This window comes from Balaenoptera acutorostrata, chromosome 3 (assembly GCF_949987535.1).
Source record: "Balaenoptera acutorostrata chromosome 3, mBalAcu1.1, whole genome shotgun sequence".
Taxonomy (NCBI): domain Eukaryota; kingdom Metazoa; phylum Chordata; class Mammalia; order Artiodactyla; family Balaenopteridae; genus Balaenoptera; species Balaenoptera acutorostrata.
In genome coordinates this window covers 155,136,332-155,160,500 of record NC_080066.1, presented here as the reverse complement: position 1 = coordinate 155,160,500, position 24,169 = coordinate 155,136,332, and the positions used below count along the sequence as shown (strand labels likewise).

Below are 24,169 nucleotides of genomic sequence, written 5' to 3'. Positions count from 1 at the left end.
AGGCAGGACAGGCTCCTGGTGTTCACAGAATTCTCATCGTTTTCTACAAATACTTATATGGAGACGTACTGTGTTAGAGTATTTAAAAATAATATTTCACTGTTTTCAATTCAAAGATATTACCTACTCACATTTTAAGGAAAGTTTAGATTAATAGAAAGAAGAAAATTAAAAATAACGCATAAATCCAATCCCACCATCCAGAGGTAACACTTGGATGTATATTTTTTCATCTACCTGTCTATCTATCTACCTATCTATCTATCTACTAAACATATTGTTTTATAAAATGCACTGTATTAATATATTGTGAACTTTCCAATACCATTAAAATATTCTTTTGGGTCCTTTTTTAGTATCTTTTTGTTTCTTTTCCCCTCCGACTCTCAAAAGGCCATAGGCAAGGCCCAGCTTTCTCGATAGATATTTCTGCAGACACTCTGCTCACAGAGGAATTCCTTGGGGATCAGTCCCTGGTCCCTGCTCTCCTCTCCCCACACTTCCCTCTCTGGTGTGCGCTGCCTACACCAGCTCACCCCAGGGTGAATCCCACCTATGTTTCCAGTTCTGCATCCCCAGCAGCTGCTCACAAGTCCACGCTGAACCCCACCGACACCTCAATCCAACACGTCTAAAGCAAACCTCAGTCAGCTGAATTCTGCAATCTGTTACTGAGTGCTGCGGCAGATACCATGGGTGGGCTCTCAACACCCACTCCGCTTCCTTCACAGCCCGCCTCTCTATAACACAGAGGCTGGAAAACTAAAAACCAGCATTCCCCAAGCCCCCTTGAAGCTACCGGTCAGGATGGGATGGGTTTTGCCAAGCCCTTGGGTGATGCGTTTGTGTGACCCATGTGATCTGGAGAGAGCAGGCTGCCGGCAGCCATGGGGGTGGCTTCCCGATTCAGCGGGCGATTCCTGATTGGGCGGCTTCCTGACCTAGGCAGAAGCAGCAGCCATCCTGGCTAGCCAGTTGGGGTGTCTGGGGAGCCATTTCCGGAATCTAAACGTAGAGTCTTTCTTCAGCCTTCCTAATGTGTCTGGGGTCTATCGCTCGTAATAGATCCCTCTTTGCTTAACCTAGTGGAGTGGATTCTGTGGTCAGCAACCAAGAGCCTTGATGGGCATAACGGCCCGTTACTTTGGTAGGTGCTTTTGATAAGACCCAACGTAGCTACTGCCCTGGAGGAGTTCAGAGTCTTGCGGTGAAAGGGTGAAGCAGAGGGCTGCAGGAGTGTGTGGCAAGGGCATATACTCTTGACCAGGAAACCTGAGAAGGGTTGCCCGAGGACGTGACACTCCGGTGCAGACCTAGAGAGTGAGGAGGAGTGAGTGAGACACAAAGGAAGGGTGTTTAGGCAGAGGGACTCAGAGTTAATGTTAAGAGAGAACTGATGCAAAAAGGAATGGGGAGGGACTTCCCTGGTGGTGCAGTGGTTAAGAATCCGCCTGCCGATGCAGGAGACACGGGTTCGAGCCCTGGTCTGGGAAGATCCCACATGCCATGGAGCAACTAAGCCCGTGCGCCACAACAACTGAGCCTACACTCCAGAGCCCACGAGCCACAACTACTGAGCCCATGTGCCACAACTACTAAAGCCTGCGCGCCTAGAGCCCGTGCTCTGCAAAAAGAGAAGCCACCGAGAAGCCCACGCACCGCAATGGAGAGTCGCCCCCGCTCGCCGCAACTAGAGAAAGCCCGTGCACAGCAACAATACCCAACGCAGCCAAAAACAGAAAATTAAAAAAAAAAAAAAAGGAATGGGGAGAAATCCAGTGGGGCTGAAATATAGAGGAGGCGGGGAGGATGGGAGGGATGAGGCCAGAGCGGGATGGGGCGCCAGGGGGCGGTCCCTTTTCCCCACAGGACTTCCCTACTGCTGGCAATGTTACCATCGTTCTTTTAGTCCACTGGGCTTAAAAATTGGGGGTTATCTTTGGCTCTCTCCTCTCCCCACAGACCTCCCTTCTCCCAACACACACACACACACACACACACTCACACACACACACACACACACACAACCACTCACCAAGTCCTGGAGATGCTCCATAAAGATATCTCCTACATCTGTACCTCCACTCTCACTGTCATTTTCAGCCAAGTTACCGTTCTATATCTGGAATACTACAATAGTGTCCTCATTGGTTTTCCCAGTCTCATATTTACCCCCTCAGTTCATTTCCCTCCCCGTTGCCAGAAAAATTACCCCTCAGTCCTGCTGGATTTACATTACAGCCTCTGCTCAACAACTCGCACCGGCTCCCTGCTCCCTGTGGACTCAAACCTCCCTCTGAGCCTAAAATCTAAGGACTGCTGCATCCAGCTCTAGCCTCTCCTTGCAACCTTGACTCCCAGGCTTCCCTGTGAGGCCAGAGCCACGCGGTCCAGTTCCCACCCCCGAGACACACTGCGAGCGACTCCCACTCTGCTCCTTTGCTGGTTGGCATCCTCTTCCCTCCCTCTCTCTGTTGCTCACCTGCATCTTTTCCGCTTGTCAAGGCCCTTGCCCAGCCCCACCTCTGCCAGGAAGCATCCTTTTCTGTTCGCCTGCGGTGACCTCTAGTTTGGATTGTATTTGCTACCTTTGTCACTTGTTTATTATTTATCATATGACACTTTCTATCAGAAATGACTGTATCTGTCCCATCTTCCCAACCCGATTGTCGGGCCCCCGAGGGGAAGGACTGTGGTTTACATTGTATGCATGGTTGAGGCTCACCTCTGGGATCCCTTTTCTACACTGTTTTAAAACAAGGAGCAAGCCCCCACCTTGTATCGGATAACTCCATTCCCGCTCTTCTTGCAAAACAGGTTTCCCCTCAGTTCCACCTGACATCATCTTACTTGAAAAGATATAAAGATATTTGATACCGCTTTGCCTTCTAGAACTTTTCATACAATGATAATTTTCATGCAAGAGCTCTCCTCTTTGGTTCTGGAAACTAAGGCACAGAGCAGACCATCCAGGGGCAGGAAGCAGCCCCAGTGGCACACACCATGAAGAACCACGTTTACAGGGCACCTTCCCAGCTCCTGCTGCCTCAGGTGGTAATGGCCCTGCACCCAGCAGCAGGTGAGAGCTGGCGGTAGAAACACCAGGCCTGGGAAGTCACTGCTCTGTGAGGCTGTCTGACCAGAGGAGCTATAACATCCCTTCCAGCTCTAACATTCTCTGAGTTTTTATTTCCACTGTTACATCTGCCTCCTGTGACTGCCAGACACAATCTAAGACTTGAGCCAGGGGCAAGGTGACCATTAGGTATAAAACACTTGAGGGTTCCTTGTTAGCTGAAGCCACCAAATAGCCATCATGAGCAGAGGGTCAGGATGTCTTGGCATCCTTACCAGCTATTGGAAAGAGCCTGCATGAATTGTGTGCTTATTACCTGCCAAGCATTGTTCTAAGTCATGTGTAGTATAGAATTTAATCTTCACAGCAGCCCTGCTGGGGTGGGTACTATTATCATGCCCATTTTACAGATGAAGAGACTGAAGTACAGAGCACTTCAGTCACTTGTCTTTGGTTGCAATGGAGGAGCCTGGCTGGTAGAAACCATCCTATTCCAAGGCCCTCCCACTTCAGCCAGTTCTCAGTCCTTCCTCTGGGAGCCAAAAGGAATATTCCACAGCTCAGATGTTCCTTGTCAGCGAGGACTGTGCAGACGCTCTGGGGGAGGAGAAGCTCTAGGAAGCTGAGCCAAAGGTCAGCTCTTTCCAGGGGTCCCTGGGGGCTCTTAGAGGAAAGCAGGGCTCACCTGGATCAGTTTCACAGGGCTCGTCCATGTGAAGAGGTTTTTCTTGTTAGAGAGGCCTTGCACTGCTTTGTACATCACGTCCAGCTGGGGGTGGACAGCACACACGCCATCCAATATTTTCACAAACTGCTCTGACACCAGCACATTCTGAAGCGGGGAGAGAGGGGACCCGTCAGGGGGAGGGCACTGCCATTGTGCCATCTCCCAGACCAGCGGACTCTCCCAAGCAAGGTCAGTGTGTTGTCTTTTCTAGTTGGTTCTGCGGTACTGCTCCGAGACTGGGACGGTTCACCTTTTTTAGAGCTTGTGGTTTGACTTGTAAGTTTCCCACGTGATTTTGATCAGATGTCCTAGTTGGGTGCTGGTGGCCTGTCACATATTGTCAACTCACTCTGCTCTCAGAAGGTGAGCATTAGTGTCTGTGTGTGACAGATGAGACACAGCTGTGGGGTTACGAGACTGGTCCCCAAACAAAGGCACTGAAAAGCCCATTTCTACACCAGTGTTGGTCTTCAGAGCAGGTGCCGTGGCAGAGAGCACCCCTCATTCCAACCATCCCGTCACGGCTCAAAACGCACTGGGAACGCCCCCTGTGGAAGTGGCCTCTGAGCCGGGTTGGAGGCTGCAGGAGAACATGTGGTCTGTGAAATGGTGTTTGATCAAACCTGGCCTCCCTCAGTGTGATTGACCTGCTTCATTCCTCAGATGTGGTTCTCAGTATCTTTTGGCATTTCAAAGAATTAAATCCATGCTTAAGGGCTGAAGACTTACGCCCTCCCTTTTAGAGATATTCTAGAGAAAGCTCTGGAAGCATCTACAATGAAGGGATTCCAACACCACTTAGAGTTATGGCGGCATCGTTGACAAAAGGGAAGGAAAAGGCCAATTCAGACCTATTTGTTCTGGAAGGCTTGTGGAGTGGCAGTGAGATCCCAGCTCATGGGTTTATATGCCGTCTTGGGGCCTAAACAGCACCATTTCTAACATTTCCTCAGACAGGCAGTGCTGGGGTTCATACCTTCCAACCTGCACTGCGGGGGGTGGGGGGAGGAGCCAAATGCTAACAAACTGGGGACGTGTGGTTGAGATTCAGAGGCAGCATCATGGGGTGCAGGTCAGAGCTGTAGGATGAAGGTGGAGAGGGCCTCTGAAGAGGAAGACCCATGAGCACAGGGAGGAGCCTGGGGCAGGGAGGAAGGGGCGAGGGAACAAAGTGAAAAGAAAAGCAGGTATGTTTTTGTAATGTTTTATAATCGGTGGCAAATTTTACTTATTATTCAGTTCCAAAAAGCTTGGGTTTCAAATGCAAAATATCATCACTGATAGAATTGTAAGGTATTAAAATCTTAACAAAACATCACATTAGTGTGGCATTAAACAAATGTAAAAGGACTTTAACACTGCACCTTTACAGAACTCTAGAATAGGAGGCAGAAGCCCTGTGTTTTACTCCTTGTTGTGTTTCTCACTTGCTGTGTGGTCCTGGGCAAGTAATCTAACCTCTCTGTTTCAGTTTCCTTACATGTAAAATGGGAAAATGAGGAAAAGTACTTGTTATGGGTTGAATTGTATCCCTCACAAAAAAAAAATGTTGAAATCCTAACCTCCAGTACCTGTGAATGTGACCTTATTGGGAAATAGGGTCTTGGCAGGTGATCAAGTTAAAATGAGGTCATTAGGGTGGGCCCTAATCTGATATGACTGGTGTCCTTATAAAAAAGGGAACACTGGGATATGGAGACAGACATGCCCACAGGGAGAAGCCACTGAGGCTGAAGACAGAGATTAGGGGGTTATTTTTACAAGCCAAGGGACAGCAAAAATTGCCAGCAAACTACCAGAAGCTAGGAGAGAAGCAGGAACAGATTCTCCCTCACAGCCCTCTGGAGGAACCGACCCTACCAACACCTTGATCTTGGACTCCTAGCCTCCAGAACTGTGAGACAATAAATTTCTGTCACTTAAGCCACTTGGTTTGTGTACTTCGCCATGGCAGCCCTAGGTCATGGATACACTCTACCTACCTCCCAAGGTAGGATTAAATGAACTGGTGTCTATAAAATGACTTTGGGGCTAAAAAAAGAGTATAGAGTAGTAGATAAGTATAGGATATTGTTGGCACCAGCTCCCACCTCTAGGATGATTCTGGTGAGAGAAGCTGGCAGAGTGGAGTCACCTCCTCAGGCTTCCCTCCTCCATCAAGGTTTATTTACACTCAAATACTACTCTGAGTAGGCTGAGTCATGAAATGAAAACACAGGTCTGTACACGTTTTAATACTCAGAGTCTAAAAATCCTGTGATTCTGGAAGCATTCTAAGGCCCAAAGCCATCCATCAACAAAGCTGACGGTAGACAAGTCTGTTCTGGGGGGTCCCCCTGCCTTTGCTTCTGGTGTTCCTCCTCTCTGCCCTTAGGCCCACTGTTGGGGGTGCAGGTCCTGGGTTCCCAGGATCTGGTAAATAATTTCACACCATGATGTTTTTGACCGAATGGCTATTCCTATGGAAAGGACCTCTGGAAGGGGCAGAGTTGTACTCTAAAAGGAGTAGCCTTTTCATGGAGCAGTTCTGTGAGGGCCCTGAGGGCTAGAGCTGGCACAGTGGCCATGGTAACTGGCTTGCTCCCAAGTGCAAGCAAACAATTTGATCACTTACGGAAATGTCAATATCCTCCATCTTGGATTTGGGGTTCCTCTTGATGGACAGGATAAGTAACACAGCCCCATCCATACTTAGAGGGTTCAGGTAAAGCTGTGGGAGGAAGGACGAGGCAGAAGGAGGCAGAGATGAGGATAGGAGAGGCTGGCTCAGAGCATGGTTTCCATTTCCACCCATCAAATCACAATCTCTGTCTTCCTCCCAGACTTCTCTGTAAGCACCCATCTCCCTGTCTATTTGTCATCCATTCACTTGTCCATCTCACTGCTCATCCATCCATCCATCCATCCATCCATCCATCCACCTGTCCACCTCACTGCTCATCCATCCATCCATCCATCCATCCATCCATCCATGCATCCAAATATCCATCCAACAAACATCCACGTGCCAGTCACTGGGTTAAGCGCTGAGGGATGCACAGGCAAACATGACAAGATCTCTGCCCTCAGGTAGCTTACACTCTAGAGGGGGACACAGGCAAACAAGCAAATGAAATCTGAAGTGCTATGATGGCAATGACAGAGGTACCCATTGGTACCGTAGAAAACGAGGAAAGGGGGACTTCCCTGGTGGCGTAGTGGTTAAGAATCTGCCTGCCAATGCAGGGGACACAGGTTCGAGCCCTGGTCCGGGAAGATTTCACATGCCACGGAGCAACTAAGCCCGTGCACCACAACTACTGAGCCTGCGCTCTAGAGCCTGCGAGCCACAGCTACTGAAGCCCACGCGCCACAGTTACTGAAGCCCGCCTGCCTAGAGCCCGTGCTCCGCAAAAAGAGAAGCCACTGCAATGAGAAGCCCGTGCACCGCAACGAAGAGTAGCCCCCGCTTGCCGCGACTAGAGAAAGCCCGTGCGCAGCAACGAAGACCCAACACAGCCAAAAATAAATAAATAAAATAAATAAATTTATAAAAAAAAAAAAAAGAAAAGAAAACGAGGAAAGGGGCATCCAGTATGGTGGAGGGGACACTTGAGCTAAGCCTTGCAGGACTAATGGGGATTAGCTAGGGATGAAGAAGGCAGACAGGACCAGAGGAGGGAATAAGGTGCACCAAAGAAGACAAGGGAAGGCAAGTGCAAAGGTGCAGCGGTGTGTGGGCAAAAGTAAACGTTTCATGAGCAGGAGGAGAGAGCATGAGGCTACAGAGCTGCGATGGGTGAGATTGCACAGGACCTTGGGGGCTTAGCTAAGTACTCAGGGCTTTATCTCCACGGTACTGGGAGCCACTGAGGCGTGGTGTGGAGGTTAACAGCAGGGAGCACGGAGCCCATTGGCTCTGCTGACTAGTTTTCTGGTCTTGTGTTCGTTCTCTCACTATCGTGTACCTATCGCCTAGGGCTGCGCAGAGGAGTCAGTACATAACTTCAGGTAAAGCATTCAAAAGAGTGCATGGTACATAGTAAGCAGCCAATGAATGTTATTTACTATTATTGAAGGCTTTCAGCTGATGGTTTCCTGATGAGGCTGACCAAAACTCTATGTCAGGGGGTTCCCAGGCTCTTTCAGTACTCCAGTGAGAAAAGACAGCCTGGAGCCCTGCCCTCCTAGCGCTTAGCATCTAGAATCTTTGGTTTGACTCACGTGCGGGGGGCATTCCTTATTTTTCCAAGATTAAGAAAAGGAGGGCTGGGGCTGGCTGTGGAGAGCAACAGATAATTCCTGTGGCAAAACTGATGTGGCCTCCATATACGACCAAACTAAAAGGTATATTTAAAGCTTTTTTTTCTTTCACTTTTAAAACAATTTTAAAAATTAAAATAAAATATTTGGTCATCGTAGAAAAATTTTAAAAAGCAGTAGAAAAAAATGTTAAAATCGCCTATATCCCACTAACCAGAGAAAATCCCTGTTGCCATTTTGCTGAGGCAGCATTTTAGTCTTAAAATTCAGATTCTCTGAACTTTCCTCGGCTTCAGTGGCCACCGACCGAGGCTCAGTCCTTTGCAGGCTGGGTCAGTCTCTCTTCTCTGAGTCACACTTGGTGCCCCTCCAGCCAGGCCGGCCTCTGAGCTCCCCCAGTCACCAGATGGCCACCTGGTCTGGTCTGCAGTCACCACGCTCCCTCCACTGGTTGGAATCTGACTCCCTGTCGTCACCTCAGCAGCTCTAAGGTGGCCGTCCTCTCGGATGGCGGCTCACCTTCACTGATTCCTAACTCCTGTTCTTCTTCCACCAGCACCTCCAGGTCTTTGGTCCCCCCAAGTCACCTCCACATCTTGCGGGAGTTGCAGCTGCAGTGGAAAGCCAGGTAGAGCTGACATCCCTCTGCCTCTTGCTAGCTGCACGGCCTGACAAGTCACACAGCCTCAGTCTTCTCATCTGACAAGTGGGGCTACTGGAGCCCGCTTGGTAGGGCTGGGCCATGAAGAAGGAGGCAAATCACTTGATATGGAACCTGGCTTGTGGTAGGAGTCCCAGAAAGGGGACCTGTTAATAGAAGTCCTCATCTTACATCAGTTCCCAACTTCCCATGAGCTTCTATGTTATAAATTAGCATCTATGAGCAAATTGATTTAAAATGAAATATGTATTCATTCATTCACTTAATAAATATTCAGTGGGCATCTACTCTATGCCCAGGACTCTGCTAGGTACGGGGGATATAGTAATGGGCAAAGCCAAACAAGTCTTTGTCCTCAGGAAACTTTCGAACTAGTGGTGACAGACAGTCAAATAGTCACTCAAATGAGAGTATAAGGAAAAACTCTGGTGAGTTCTGCGTGAAGGGGTAAACAGGACCTGAGGGTTCCTGCAGGGTCCCTGGGGAATTGCTGCTCCAGCTGTGCTCTGAGGCAGACCAGCTATTGAGGCCAATGGAGGGAGCACTGCAGGCCCTGTGGGAAGGGAGATGAAAAAAGACCCTGAGGCCATGGCTGGAGTGCGGGGGAGAGTGGGGGGTAAACTGAGGCTGGAGAAGCACACAGGGTGAGAGAACTGGATTTGAGCAAAGGAGGCCATGGTCGGGGGGGCCTAAGTGGGAGGAGAGTAGGTGTGGGTGGGGATGGAAGTCAGGTTTACGCTCAGAATGCACACTCTGGCCGCAGTGTGGAGAAAACCTGGAGGAGGGAATTTCCTGGTGGCCTAGTGGTTAGGACTCAGCGCTTTCACTGCCAGGGCTGGGGTTCAATCCCTGGTCTGGGAACTAAGATCCCGCAGCCCTCTCAGCAAAGAAAAAAAAAAGAAACTGGAGGAGACCCAGATGGGAGCAAGGAAGACCCTACTGTGTGCCAGGTGAGAGCAGAGGGTGACACTGGATTTACAGCAGAGAGACAGCCAGGAACGTACGCACTTATGAAGCACAAGGTAGATTTTCTCTCCAGCAACATCCAGCTCCATCGTCCTGCTGCCCTCACGCCAATACACACAGACACACACGTGCATGCACACACACACATGGATGCACGGACACATACACACATGGATGCATGGACCCATACACAGATGCACACACATGGAAGCATGGACATACACATGAATGCACGGGCACATACATATACTGATGCACACATACATGGGTGCAGAGGCACACAGATGCACTGGTATATGCACATGGATGCACACACGTGGAAGCATGGACACAAACATGAATGCACGGGTACACACACACACACACACACAAATGCATGCACAAGATGCCCCGTTCCCAGCTCGGGTGAAGACTACCTTCAGAACTTTGAGGCTTTCATTCAACTCCAATCCTTTGCTGATTTTGGAGAGCCCTTCATTGCTGATGTTGTTGCTGCTGAGGTCTAGGTAGGCCAGGGAGTTGTTGAGTCTGAGGACCTCCCCTAAGGCTGCAGCCCCCTCGTTCCCAAAGCTGTTCATGGAGAGATCCAGTTTCTTCAGGGACGCATTAGCCTGCAGGGAGAAGGGAGAACAGCACCAGCATGAAGACTGCATGCAACTCATCCAGCCAACGGGCCCCAATTTTTGTCCCCTGCTGTCATCCAGACAGGGTGCTCAGTGGTCCCCAGGAGGGAGATCAGCCAGATCTTTCCAGATCCCTCCCAGCTGGGCTCAGAGTCTCAAGTACTCTTGAGGCTCATTCCCTTTGGGCTGAGGTCATTCCCTACCCCCTGGTTAAACTGCCGCCTTGAAGTACCCCCAAAGATGCCAACTAGGTTTCAGCAGGGTGAATTTACCCATGGGGAAGGGGTTCAAGATGGCTGACTCCAGGGCTTGGCCGTCCTCACCGGGGCTCAACACACCACTCCCGGAGTGCTTACCCGGAGACCGCTGCACAAGGCCCCCGCTCCCTGGATGTAGAGGTGGTTCCAGCTCAGGTCCAGCGACTGGAGCCCCACGTTGAGGGCTGTGGGAGGGAAGCAGTCATCTCAGCGTCCGCCACACCCCAGAGAACCCAGTCTCAGGGTTGGCAGAGGTCCCTCGCATTGGGGATAAGGATCGCTCAATCCTCACGCAAAGCAAAACACGGAGGTAATCATTTGTCAGTTATTCATTTAAACACAGACTTCTAAGATGATTCCCAAGGCTGGCAACAACGTAGTAAAATACTCATACATTGCAGGTGGCAAGCAAATGGTATACTCTATTTGGCAAATACTATCTGGTCACAGACATTTTCCTGTTAAAATCTGTTTACTGTATCTCACAGCAATATCACCCCTGAGACTCTTCCTAAGGAGACAGTACAGGATTTAAGAACAGCGACATGCTTGTAGATGTTTTCCCTGGCATCACGTATAAAAGTAAGGTTTGTGACTCACAGGGGAAGGGTAAAGCATAACATAAATATCCATCTGGTGGCAAATTACACAACCATTAAAACAGATGGAGAGAGCATGGCAAACCTTGTATTTACATAGGGACACTATGATAGTCATGGCGTGTGGTATCGCGTGATGTCTTTTTCATGGAGACCTACGGGAGCAGTGGAGGCCCCAGAATTTCTATCCAGGAGAGCTTTAGGGATACAGCCAGGTGGAAGTGCGGAGGCATCAAGCTTGTCTAGAAGTTGGGTTTGCACAGGAATTGCACATTTTTTTAACTTAAAGATGCTTTTGCTCACGTGCTACATAGGGTTGGGAAAGCGTCCTATTTAAACACTTCATCACTGTTATTTTTATCTGGGGAGGGCGGATGTGCCGAGGACACCGTTGGAAGGAGAGACTAAAGTGCTCTTGAAGGATTGCTGAGTGGGAGGAATCGCCGTCAGGCCCAGGAAAAATGTGTTATTCTGTTTTATTTATTTATTTATTTATTTATTTAACTTTTTCTGTTTTTAAATTTTTGGCTGCGTTGGGTTTTCGTTGCTGAAAGCGGGCTTTTCTCTAGTTGCGGCGAGCGGGGGCTACTCTTCCTTGCGGTGCACGGGCTTCTCATTGCAGTGACTTCTCTTGTTGCAGAGCATGGGCTCTAGGCACGCGGGCTTCAGTAGTTGTGGCTCGCGGGCTCTAGAGCACAGGCTCAGTAGCTGTGGCGCATGGGCTTAGTTACTCCGCGGCATGTGGGATCTTCCCGGACCAGGGCTCGAACCCGTGTCCCCTGCATTGGCAGGCGGATTCTTAACCACTGCACCACCAGGGAAGCCCTTGTTTTATTTTTTATGGACAGAGCACTCTGTACTGATCGTGTCTTTCTCTTGTGTCAACCACCAGGACAGACTTTCAGGAAAGTGCACAATACCTTCTATTATATTGAGAACAAACTTTTGTCCTGCCTTCATTCTCTCTCCCTGCCTGTTTCCCTCATCCTATTCTTATTTTTCTCTCCTCTTCTGTGCCAAGTCCCTCACTGAAGTTAAACCTTTTTTTTTTTTTAAAGATTTTTTTGATGTGGACCATTTTTAAAGACTTTATTGAATTTGTTACAATATTGCTTCTGTTTTATATTTTGCTTTTTTGGCCACGAGGCATGTGGGATCCTAGCTCCCCGACCATGGATCGAACCTGCCCCCCTTGCATTGGAAGGCGAAGTCCCAACCACAGGACCACCAGGGAAGTCCCTTAAGTTAAACCTTGCAAGCCTGCCTCTCTTAAATGGCCACAAAATTAAAATTTTAATTCTGTTCTCAACACTTACTAGCTTTGTGACCTTAAACAGCTTACTTATCCTTCCTGTACTTCTGTTTTCTTATCTGTAAAATAGAGATGGTAACCTGTACAAGGTTTTTTTTGTGAGGATTGATGTAAAAAGCCTAGTATTGATGTCTGTCACATAGTAATCATCTTATATTTGGTAGCTTTAATAATAATAAAGATTTGTTTAAAAGCTGCATATATATTATGATGGTAACCATATTAAAACAGAATGTAGTCTGTCTCATTTTAAATTTGTTTTAAAATTTGATTTTTTTTTAAAATTATTATTTATTTATTTATTTATTTATTTTTGGCTGTGTTGGGTCTTCGTTTCTGTGCGAGGGCTTTCTCCAGTTGCGGCAAGCGGGGGCCACTCTTCATCGCGGTGCGCGGGCCTCTCACTATCGCGGCCTCTTTTGTTGCGGAGCACAGGCTCCAGATGCGCAGGCTCAGCAATTGTGGCTCACGGGCCTAGTCGCTCCGCGGCATGTGGGATCTTCCCAGACCAGGGCTCGAACCCGTGTCCTCTGCATCGGCAGGCAGATTCTCAACCACTGTGCCAGCAGGGAATCCCTAAAATTTGATGTTAAAATGTTTGACAATTAATTTTCAAATGGAGACTCAAACTGCCCAACAGTTCTTTTACACTTTACTCTTCCCCTCCTCCCACCCTCAGCTGAAGATCTTGCCTCGTACTTCACTGCAAAAACGGCAGCAATGGGATGAGAGAGCTTCGTCCTCCGACGTGCAGTCTACCAGCTCCCCTGCCCCCGCACCCACTCCTGCCGCCTCCTTCTTTCATTGAATGATTAGTCCCTACTGCTCTCAGAGGCGACCCCTCGTTTTTATTCTGGATGCCATTGCTTCCAGCCTTTTCAAAGACTTTGCTCCTCTAATCATCTCCTCCTTCTTCTGCATCTTCAGTTTCTTCTTCTCTCCTTCCGATCAGCGTTTTCCATTCTTAAAAACCTTCCTGGACTCTATGCCACCCGTCCTTCTGTTCGAACCTTGTCTCAGTGGAACGTCTGGAGTTGCTTATGTGGTCATTTCCACTTCTTTGCATCCCATTTTCAACTCAACCCACTCCAGCTGGGTTTCCATACTCGCCCACTTCACGAACATGGCACCTGTCAAGGTCACCAATTATCTCCATGTTGCTAAGCCCTGTGGTCACTTTTCTGTCCTTACCTTATTTGACCTCTAAGCATTACTTGACCCAGCTGACCACTCACCCCTTCTTGAAAATACGCCCTCATACGGCTCCTCGGTTCCTCACTTTTCCTATTTGACTCACCACTCCGTCTCCAGCTCCTCCTCCTCCTCTGCAACCCCTAAAAATGTTGGAGTGACCCAGGGGCCAGTGGGATGGCCACCTACTCAACTCTATCTGCACTCCTTGTCTAGATGACCTCATCTTGACACATGGCTTTAAATACCTCCCTATGCCTATGACTCCCAAATATATGTTTCTAGTCCTGACCTCTTCACCAAGCTCTAAACTCACACAGCAAACTCACACAGCCTGATATCTCTGTGTAGGCGTCGAATGGGCATCAAAAGCCCTCCACGGCCAAAACAGAAAACTTGACTCCTAACTCCTGCCCATCCCCCATACTGTTACTCCCTGAGTTTTCCCCTCTAAGTAAATGACACCTGCCTCTAACCAGTAACTGAAACAGAAGAATCGTGAGTCTATCTCTCCTTTCCTTCCTTCTTCACATCAGCAAGTCCTTTCGGCTTTACTTGCAAAGTATATTCTGAATCCATCCACCGCTCAGGCATCGCCTCCTCCCTGAGCTCACGCTGTTGTCCTCTTTTGCCTGGACCACCTCACCAGCCCCCTGACCGGCCTCCCTCTTCCATTCCTGTCCTCCTCAGCTGCAGGCTTCACACAGCACATCTACACCTGCACGCCGTACCGTGTAGTCCCCACGCTCACAGCCTTCACAACTCCTCGTCGTGCACCGAATGGATCCCAGGCTCCTTGCATTCCACAGCTCCCGCGTCATGGCTCCCACAGCCCAAAGTGAGGGGCTGCAGGCCACCCCAACAACCTCTTCTCCTTCCATCCTCCTCCCCGTCCCCTCTGCTCCAGCCACAGTCCCCCCAGTTCCTCAAACAGGACACACTCCATTCTTTCTGCCTGGAGCACTGTGTGTCCAGACCCTAGCACGGCTCTTTCTTCTTTGATATTCAGGTTTCAACAAAGAGCCACCTTCCCTGAGGGGCTTCCCTCACCACTCCATCTAGATTAGCATCCCATCCCCACTGCTCAGAGTCTTTCCTTTTCTACTCATTCCCCCAGGAATGAGCGTTTAGGTTTTTTTTTCTTTTATAACACTTTTGCAGTGAAACCTTCTCAGACATCTCTCTCTCTGTATGTGTGAGAGCGACGTATAGAGGGGAACTGCATCATAGAAAATAGATACATTTTCGACGTTAGTAAACACTGTCAAGTTGTTCTCCAAAGTGCCTTTACCTAGTAGACTTGTGAGTGTTCCTATTTCTTGCTTGTATTCGTCCTTGATATTCTCTGATGGGAAATTTTTACAGCTCTGCTAGATGACAAGGGAGATCTTTTTGTTGTTTTATTTTGCATGTTTCTAACTACTAAAGAGTGTGGGCACTTGGCTTTCTTTTGTCATGTGCTCTGACCAGTGTTTTTTTTTTTTTAGGGAAGGATTATTTATTTATTTATTTATTTATTTATTTATTTATTTTTTTTGGCTGTGTTGGGTCTTCGTTTCATGCGAGGGCTTTCTCTAGTTGTGGCAAGCGGGGGCCACTCTTCATCGCGGTGCGCGGGCCTCTCACTATCGCGGCCTCTCTTTTGCGGAGCACAGGCTCCAGACGCGCAGGCTCAGTAGTTGTGGCTCACGGGCCTAGTTGCTCCGCGGCATGTGGGATCTTCCCAGACCAGGGCTCGAACCCGTGTCCCCTGCATTGGCAGGCAGACTCTCAACCACTGCGCCACCAGGGAAGCCCCTTGACCATTGTTTTATTGGGAGTATTTATCACTGCCTAATGGAGCTATAGGATCTTTTATCAATATTCTGAAAAGTAATCTTTTATATTATACAAATGCTGCACATTTCTACTCCTTAGCTGTCGCTTGTTTTCTATCATTGCCCCACAATGTCTTTTATCACATGCAAGTTTTAAACTTACTGTTGTCAAATATATGAATCGTTTTTGTTACAGTTTCTGCCACTATTTTGTTACAGTTTCTGCCCATTTCTGTTTAATAATCCGTAGTTTCCCTGAAGTCAGCAAGCTACTTCTCTCTACGTTCTTCTAATCATTTTAAAGTTTACTTCCCACATTCAGGTGTCTGCTCCATTCAAAGTGTACTTCGGGTGTGGTTTACATCACTTTTTATAATCAGAACGTTCAGTAACAATAAGAAACCCGAGATGCAGCTCTGACAAGCTGTCATACCCCATGTCCCTCTCCTTTGCTGGCTCCTTTCTCCGCGGAAGACTCACCCAGCATCTGCCCCAGGTACTCTCCTGCCTTATCAGAGAATTGGTTGTGACTGAGATCCAGCGACTTAATTCTGTAATTGGTCTAGAGAAAGAAACAGTGCAGAGAGAGGTAATTTTTGTCTTCTTTGTGACTGCAAGTACCTCTCTTAGAACAGTGTGGGCCCCCATATGCCAAAAATTAAGTAGACTAGTGTTCTTAGACTGAAGACAATTTCTTGTTCATTTCCTGCTGAACTGTTGATGACTGCTGCGAGAATTTAGCACCATCCAAACATTCCTACCACTTGCTGAGGTTTTTGATAGGATTGGCGGAGTCTAAACACTCGCCAGCTCCCTAAATCAGGCAAGTAGCCTCACTTCCCTATGCTCAGAGCCACCCATCTCCCGGGCCATCTCTCACATGGCTGGCTGCACCCACCCCTTGCTTCTTACCGACAGGGCTTGGCAAAACAGCTCTGCGGATTCTTCCTTGAAGTTGTTTCCTGTAGTGAAGGGGGGCATTAGCAACGTTCTCCAGACTAAGGCTCCCTTACTCTCCATATCCTAGCCCTGCCAGTCTCTTGCCTTTGGAGCAATCAGACGTAGAAAAGGTGGCAAGTACTTAAAGCAAATGTTTGGGCATAGGCGAACACAGGGGAAAAAAGGCAACCAGTTACCATCTCTTTAACAGTCCTTCCCTTCTCTCTCTGCCATGACTGTCCAGGGAGTTCCAGGGGTTGGTACACCATACCCTGTGCATCCATTGACAGCATCAACCCCTAGCCTAGCACCTAAAATGTGTAACATTATAAAAATGCTAATCCAAGTCTGAGCAGCAGTGTTGGACCTAGAGGGATGAATGAGGCACTTGAAAATCTCAGTAATCACGATGGGCAATATCTTAATATTTTAAAATCCAAATCAATGCAAAAGCATCTATGATGAACCAAATTTTAAATAAAAGCAGGAACTGACCCTGTACTTGCATGGCCAGACCTTACTCACCTCACCCCAATCTGTCCCTGGTGGATCCTGTTTTTTATTTAAAGTGTTGATTTTTTTTTTCATCATGGATTTGTCTTTGCATTAATTTCCCCTTTTAAAAATGTTGCATTATGATATTACTTACTTGCTTACTGAGTTTTTTTTGTTGCCCCTTAAGTTTTGTGGCTGAGGTGAGTGCCTCCCTTATCTTACCCTAGCCCTAGATTGCTAAGCAATCTAAAACATTGGTGATTTCCGGAGAATAAATGACACAAACCCTTATTCCCAAATTTCTCCTTTGAAACCTTAGTAAGCTCTATGTGTCTAGCACCTAAAAAGTGCTTGGCACATAACAGGTGCTCAGTAAATCCTTACTAAATGAATGAACAAATGAATGAACCCACTGAAACACAAGTACTTCTTTGGCTGTTTCTGGTACCAGTGCAATAAAATGAGATAATAATCTAGTCAATGTATAAAATTAGGCAATCTATTATTCAAATTGTTGTGTTTATACCATTGGTTACCAACAGTGCATGAGCTGTAAGAAATCATTTGGGAAGCTTGATAAAATACAGATTCTTAGACCCCTCTCCCTAAAGATTCTGATTCAGCAGCCTGGGATAGGGCTGGGAAATTTGTATTTTTGCAAAGAGCTTTCTGTATTAATGTTATATTAGAGGTCTTAGCCAATACAACCAGAAACCTCTCTAGGAGCTATAAGTATTGGAAAGAAGAGACAAAAACTTTCATTGTTTGCAGACATGATCACCTACCTAAATAATCCAAGAAAATTAACAAAATGTTAGAACAAGTAAGATAATTCAATCAAGTGATTGGTAATAGGCTCAGTGTACAAAACTTAATAGCTCTCAAACATACCAATAATAATTAGAAAATGTGATAGAAAAACATTCTATTCTCATAAGAATAAAATGATAAAAGACCTAGACATAAAGCTAATATGAATTATGCATGACTTATAATGAAGTAAATCTATAAAATTTATTGAAGAACATAAAAAAGACCTGAAGAAACCATGTTCTTAAATGAAGATATTCAATACTTTAAATATGTCAATTCTTTCCTGAATTTACCTAGAATATTAAATATAACCCCAACCAAAATCCCAGTAAGTTTTCTTTTTAATGGAACTTGACAAAATGGTTCTAAAATTCAACTGGAGGAGAAACCACACAAGAATAGCCAAGATTACTTTGAAAAAGGTCAGACTTTGTCCACTCAAATATAAAATATGCTATAGCATATCATATAATTATAAAACTAATATATTGAATATTACATACTTGATATATCATTTTAATTACAACTAATTATTATATTATATAGCATATTATAATTTTAACATTCTAAGCATACTAAAACAGTACAGTGTTGGCATAGAAATAGATTGATGAAGTGAGATAGAGACTCTAGAAAGGAACTTATATTTATACGGGAATTTAATAGACGATGACATTCAAATTAGTTAAGGGTAGATTATTCAACTAATGATGCTGGGGCACCTGGCTATGAGTTCTGGAAAGAGAATGTTTGACTCCTACCTAATGCCATGAACAAAAATAAGTTCTAGGTATATTGAAGATCTATGTGGAAAAAACCAAAATACAAAAATATTTGAAGAAAGTAAAGAAAAATGTTTTTAAATCTGAAGTAGGAAACCGTTTTTTAAGCAAGATTACAAAAATTAAATCCATAAAAGAAAAGACTGATGAACTTGACAACAGTAAATATACAAACTTTCATGTAAGAAAACACCATGAAGAAAGCCATATGTAACATTCAAGTATGAGTATCTGTAGTATATAAAGAGTGCCTAATACTTAATAATACAAACAACCCCATATAACAATTGGCCATTTCTTAGAAGAAGAAATTAAAATGAAAATAAGCATCTGAAAAGATGTTCTGTTTCAATAGTAATGTGGGAATGTAATAAAGATAATAATAGTGGTGAACATTTATTGAATACTTGCGTCCTATGTACTGTTCTAGGTGATTCAGATTTTAATTAACGTAATCCTCACAATCACTGCCTGAGATAGGTAATATAATTGTCTCTAGTTTATAAATGAGAAAAGTGAGTCACAGAAGGGTTAAATAAATTGCCTAGTGTCAAAGCTGGGATCTGAACCCAAGTACTGTGACTTCAACACACTTAACCATCTGGTTCACAAACAGCTTGGTAATAACCCTTCTGGTGGAGATATAGGGGAAACAGACATTCCACTGGTGGAATTATAACCTCGTATAGTCTTCTTAAGGGAAATTTGGAAATTACTTTTTAACTTCACCAAAACGGGTATACCTTATATTGAATAATTCTGCTCCTGGGTGTCTGTAGAAATACTAGAACATGTGCTCAAAAGATGCATGGATAAGAAAATACTTTAAAAATTATCTGGAAGATTGAAAAACTAGAAATGACCTAAATGCACTCCCCTTCAAAAAGGGGGATATTAGATAAATTATGCTATATCCATACCATGAAAAACTACCCAGGAGTTCAAAACAATGAGATAAATCTATCGGTTCTGCCATAGAAAGAAATCCAAGATATATTTAGAGGGGAAAAAAGGAAAATTGGAGAATAATATCTAATATGTAGTAACATTTATATTAAAAAATACATAACTTCTGTTTCTGTATTTTCTCTCTGGATACTTTTAAGATCTTTTTATCTTAGGTGCTTTTACTATGATATACTCAGGTGTGGATTTCTTTTTACTGTACTGTACTTAGGACTCACTAGGATTCCTGTATCTGAGAATACATCAGTTCAGAAAACATGTCAGCTATTATTTGCTCATATATTGTTGTTCACCCATTCGCTTCTTCTGGACTGCCTATTAACTATATTGAGTCTATTCATTCCTTTATAGTTTTATCTTTTATATTCTCTGTATCTTTATCTTTCTATACTGCAAAGATAGGTAAAATATCCTTTTATCTATTTTCCAGGTCACTAATTTTATTCACTGTATCTAATTTGCTGTTGAATTTATCCATTGAGTCTTTAATTTCAATAATTATATATTTTTCATTTGTAGAAGTTCTATTTTGGGGGGGAGCTATTAAAAAATAGTGATTTGTTCTTGTATGTTTTATGTTCTTAATCATATAAAACTTGATTTAGAGTTGGGTGCAAGATATCTATTTACTAGAAGTTTCAGTTAATTGATAGTGCTCCTGTGCAGTTTGTTGGATAAATTTTATGGTCACTCAATTTATAGTCTACATAGGATAATGTTATTTCCTGAAGTTCTTGAGGGTCCCATGCTATTACTTGTTGAGTCTGACAGCTCTCATGGTGTTTCCTTGTTTTGCAATTTTGGACTGTGAGCCCATCTTTAGCGGAGCTTTATCTGTGGGAACCCCCAACAGCCTGGAGCCTGTCAGAGGTTTATGTTTGTTTCTGTTTGGTGCCCCAAGGTATTATCAACATAGGACCACTTTGCATGTTCATTTCCTGCCACAGGGATTCCAGGGCCCTGCAGATAGTATAAATGCAAACCATAAACCTGAGTGAGGGCAGGTCTGTGGGTAATAGAGTTCTCAAGTGAGTTTTTTTTTTTTCTGTGAGTGAGACTGATAATAAACTAATTAAAAATTAGTTATACTACAGGGGGTCAGGTAGTAATAAGTGCTGTTAAGAAAAACCAGGAAGAGAAACAGGTTAGAGAGTGATGGTGACGGAGAGGTGCTGCTTTGATAGGTCAGAGAAGTCCCCTTAAGGAGATGACTTGTGAGCAGAGGCAGGAATGAAGGGGGAGCGGGAGCTGTGCAGGTATCTGGGGTAGAGACTTTCCAGCAGAGGTGGGAATATTGCAAAGTGAATCAGAAGTCACTTGTCCAGGACAGCCGTGAAGCCAGTGTGGTTGTGGAGAGGGGACGAGAATGGCTGGAAGATTCTAGCAGGGTGTAGACGCAGTGTTCTGGTGTCTGAAATCAGCAGGACCTGGTCTGGCTCAGTTAGACCCTGGATCTCTCTGCTCTGACCCTTCTCTCCATTACATTCCCAATGTCCTCCCCCTCCTCCTTCATAGGCTCACCTGAAAGCTGAAGACTAAAGAGCGAAGAGGTGTTATTCTGGAGGAACTCAGAGAGGATTCTGGCCCCCTCCAAACCAAGATCATTGTCGGAAATATTCTAAAAGGCAAGAGAACACTTAAGTATGTGACAATCCCACCAAAGGGCCCTCATGAACAAATGATGGGGGTGGGGGCTTACTTGAGGCCTACACTGAGGGAGTAGGGGTGGGGTGGGGAGATCAGGGCTGGGGTGAAAGGATGGGAAGGGTTAGGGTGGTGCAAAGGGGAGGAGGAGGAGGAGAGGAACCCTGGCTTTTCTAATGCTTCACCGTGAAGCCCTCAGGCCGATCTCAGTTCTCTGAAGTTGACCTCAGTGACTCCCCACCTCCCCAATTTAGCCCTGGTATTTTAGATAAGCACATTGTATTTTTTTTTTTTTGAAACCTAAGACAACTTTATTTGGAGGGTTTGGCATGAAACAATTGAAAAATGAATTTAGAGTAAGCAATCATTGTAATTCCCTTCACTGGTTCACAAGCATGAATCACTGTGCTCAGAAGTAGTAGGGGTATAAACGGACATAGTCCTTTCTGGTGAGTGGGAGGGACTTTATATAAGCCAGCCATTATCATCCTAATTGTCTTTCCCCTTCTTTTTTTAATTTTTAAAATTGTGGTAAAATAGACATAACACAGCATTTACCATCCTAACCGTTTTTAAGTGTACAATTCAATGGGCTGAAGTACGTTCACATTGTTGTACAACCATCACCAACATCTGTCTCCAGGCACACTGTATTTTATGAAATTATTTCATGGCTTTATTTTCTTTAAGGAAGTTTACATTAAGAAAGTTTAATTAAGTTGCTTTACATAAAGCAACTCTAAAGAAGCAAGTTTGTCCATTTAGGGGCTTATGAGATCCAGACGGAAACGGTTTCTCAGGGTTTCCTACGGCCACAGGGAACACAGTGCCCCTGGCCAGGCTCTCACGTGCGGAACCTCCTCTGAGAAGTCGCCTCCAGGGGAGGGGAGGCCCCAGACTGACTGCAGAAAGCCTGGAGGCTGGCCTGGGCTCAGGCAGGGGACTCTGGCTTGTCTGAAGTGTGTTCTGAGACTCTAAGCATGGTTGTAGGAACTGGTAGAACAGGGCACAGTACCATCTCCTGCAGGTAGTAGTTCTCCTGTAGCATCTCCACCAGGCTCAAGATGCCCTCCTCCGTGATACAATTGTCTGCCAGCTCCAGCGTGACAACAGTCGTGTTGGACTTCAGCCACCACAGGGGAGGGGGAGAGAGACAGAGGTAGTTGGTGCCCTTGCCCAGAGCCCATCACCCCTCTCGAAGATCCCAGCCACGTCAGAGTGTACAGAGATGCAGGCTAGCAATTCTGGAGGAGTGGCTAGGAACAGGAGAATAGCGCAGGGGACAAGCCATCCCAGTGAGTTTTGCTAGGATGACATGCTTATTCTGGGCACCTCCCTCCACAAAAGGGGTACCAAGGGGGATTTAGAAAAGGGACATTAAAATAAAGTCCTGAAAAAGATGAAGCACAAGGGTGAGCTGAACAGATTTTAACTATTTAGCTTTAAGGAGAGAGGCCTGTGACCTACTCCAAGTTTAAGGAGAACGTGCTATTTAAGAAGGGTATTTAAGCATAACACCTTTACTCTGCCTGCTTCCTTCAGAGGCCTTTCTTCTAGTTTAGGCTTAAGGGTTGTCTGGTACTCCCTGATAGTCAGGATGTTGTCTCAAGGCTGTTTAGAAGGAGCTGGAACTTAAATCTTAAATAAATATCTACATCCAAGTTAGTCTGCATTCCCACAGGGAGCAAGACAAGTGGAAATGACTGACGTTGCAGCATGAGGGACTGGGGTTAGCTCTAACCAGAACTTTTCTCCTTCCTTTCCCCACCTCGTTCCCTGTGCAGAAAGGCACCGAGAACAGGCATGTCTTTGAATTTGAGCGGTTTTCAAAGCACACAAAGCAGTGAGAGAAGTAGCTCCCATTTCAGGCAAAGGGAAAGTGTGATAGTGTGAATTACTGCGAGGCAGAATGGTCCCCCAGGGCCTTCATGAAGTGTCTTCTGGCCTCCACTCTCTTGCGGGGGTGGGAAAATTCAGTCGTGCTCAAAGGCAAGCGAGATGGCTCAGGGGACCTCCCAGTCTAGGTGTCATTTAGCAGAAATGGGGGCTGAAGGACCACTTTCAGAGTCATCCTGGGGACCAGCACAGTATGTGGTGTAGCAGGTGGCCTGATCACCAAGTTCATTCACATTCATTTCACACGGGTATCTATTTGTCACCCTCTGTGCTAACTGCCGAGGAAACAGGGATGAACAGAGACCCTTCCTCCTCTCGAGGGGCTCATAGCCCACCAAGTCCAAGGGCATGGAGATAGGTGGAGGAGGGACAGACCCAAAGAAGTATGAAAATGATCCCTCCTATCGGAATACTCTTCCTCTAAGCCAGGGAAACAGAACATGTGGGAAGTTAAACAGTACCAAAGATAAATAAAAGTTCAGTCCATCGGAATGTCACAATGATTGTCAAATGGATGATAAAAAGAATCAGAGAAGAAAAACTCCCCCTAAACAGAAACTGCTGTTACTGAGAGACAAGTGGCCCAAGTCCTGAGTGGATTTTATTATTATCCATTTTTTTCCATGAAGCTCATGAGGTAATGGTGAATTCCTAACACTTCATTAATCAGTCTTTCAATGCTCCATAAATTTCAAGATGCCTTTGTTCTTTCTCTGCCCTTCCCTCCCTTCCCTCCCCCTCCCCAGAGAGCAGCACAATCTCTCTCACGTCATGTGACTTCTTAATGGGCATGTGCTAAGTGCAAATGCAGTTATGGTTCCAAAAATGGGTACTTTTTTTTAAAAATCGAAATTTTTCTTTACTGTCCTAAGTGAGCAAACAGTGTTGTGCTGACATACACCTGTTACATTTTCTGTTTTCCTGGGATGGAGTCAGTTTTGTATATAATCAATTATAATTATAGAAAGCTATGATGAGTTCAAGGACAAGTCCTTATCGTCCAAGCCAAGCCGGGAGAGAACATTCTTCCTGTGGGAAAACATGATCCACTCTACAGTGTGGTCTTGAAGATTTACATATAATATTGCAAAAGGCAGACATCAAATGGAATGGCTCAGTAGTGAACTCATTTATGGCAAAGGTGAGCTTTGGAATTGAGATCT

General features: G+C 45.7%; 1 protein-coding gene across 1 annotated transcript in view; it reads right to left on the bottom strand.

Annotated features, from left to right (window-relative positions):
- Positions 1-24,169, bottom strand: part of LRRC74A (leucine rich repeat containing 74A) — a 31,275-nt gene that overhangs the window by 2,162 nt on the left and 4,944 nt on the right. The window contains exons 4-11 of the mRNA XM_007184564.2: positions 22,126-22,233; positions 20,988-21,084; positions 16,384-16,433; positions 15,952-16,033; positions 10,652-10,737; positions 10,089-10,283; positions 6,418-6,513; positions 3,762-3,908 (exon numbers count right to left, since the gene is read on the bottom strand). Of these exons, the coding sequence (XP_007184626.2) occupies positions 3,762-3,908; positions 6,418-6,513; positions 10,089-10,283; positions 10,652-10,737; positions 15,952-16,033; positions 16,384-16,433; positions 20,988-21,084; positions 22,126-22,233 (861 nt within the window). The remainder of the gene's footprint in view (positions 1-3,761; positions 3,909-6,417; positions 6,514-10,088; positions 10,284-10,651; positions 10,738-15,951; positions 16,034-16,383; positions 16,434-20,987; positions 21,085-22,125; positions 22,234-24,169) is intronic.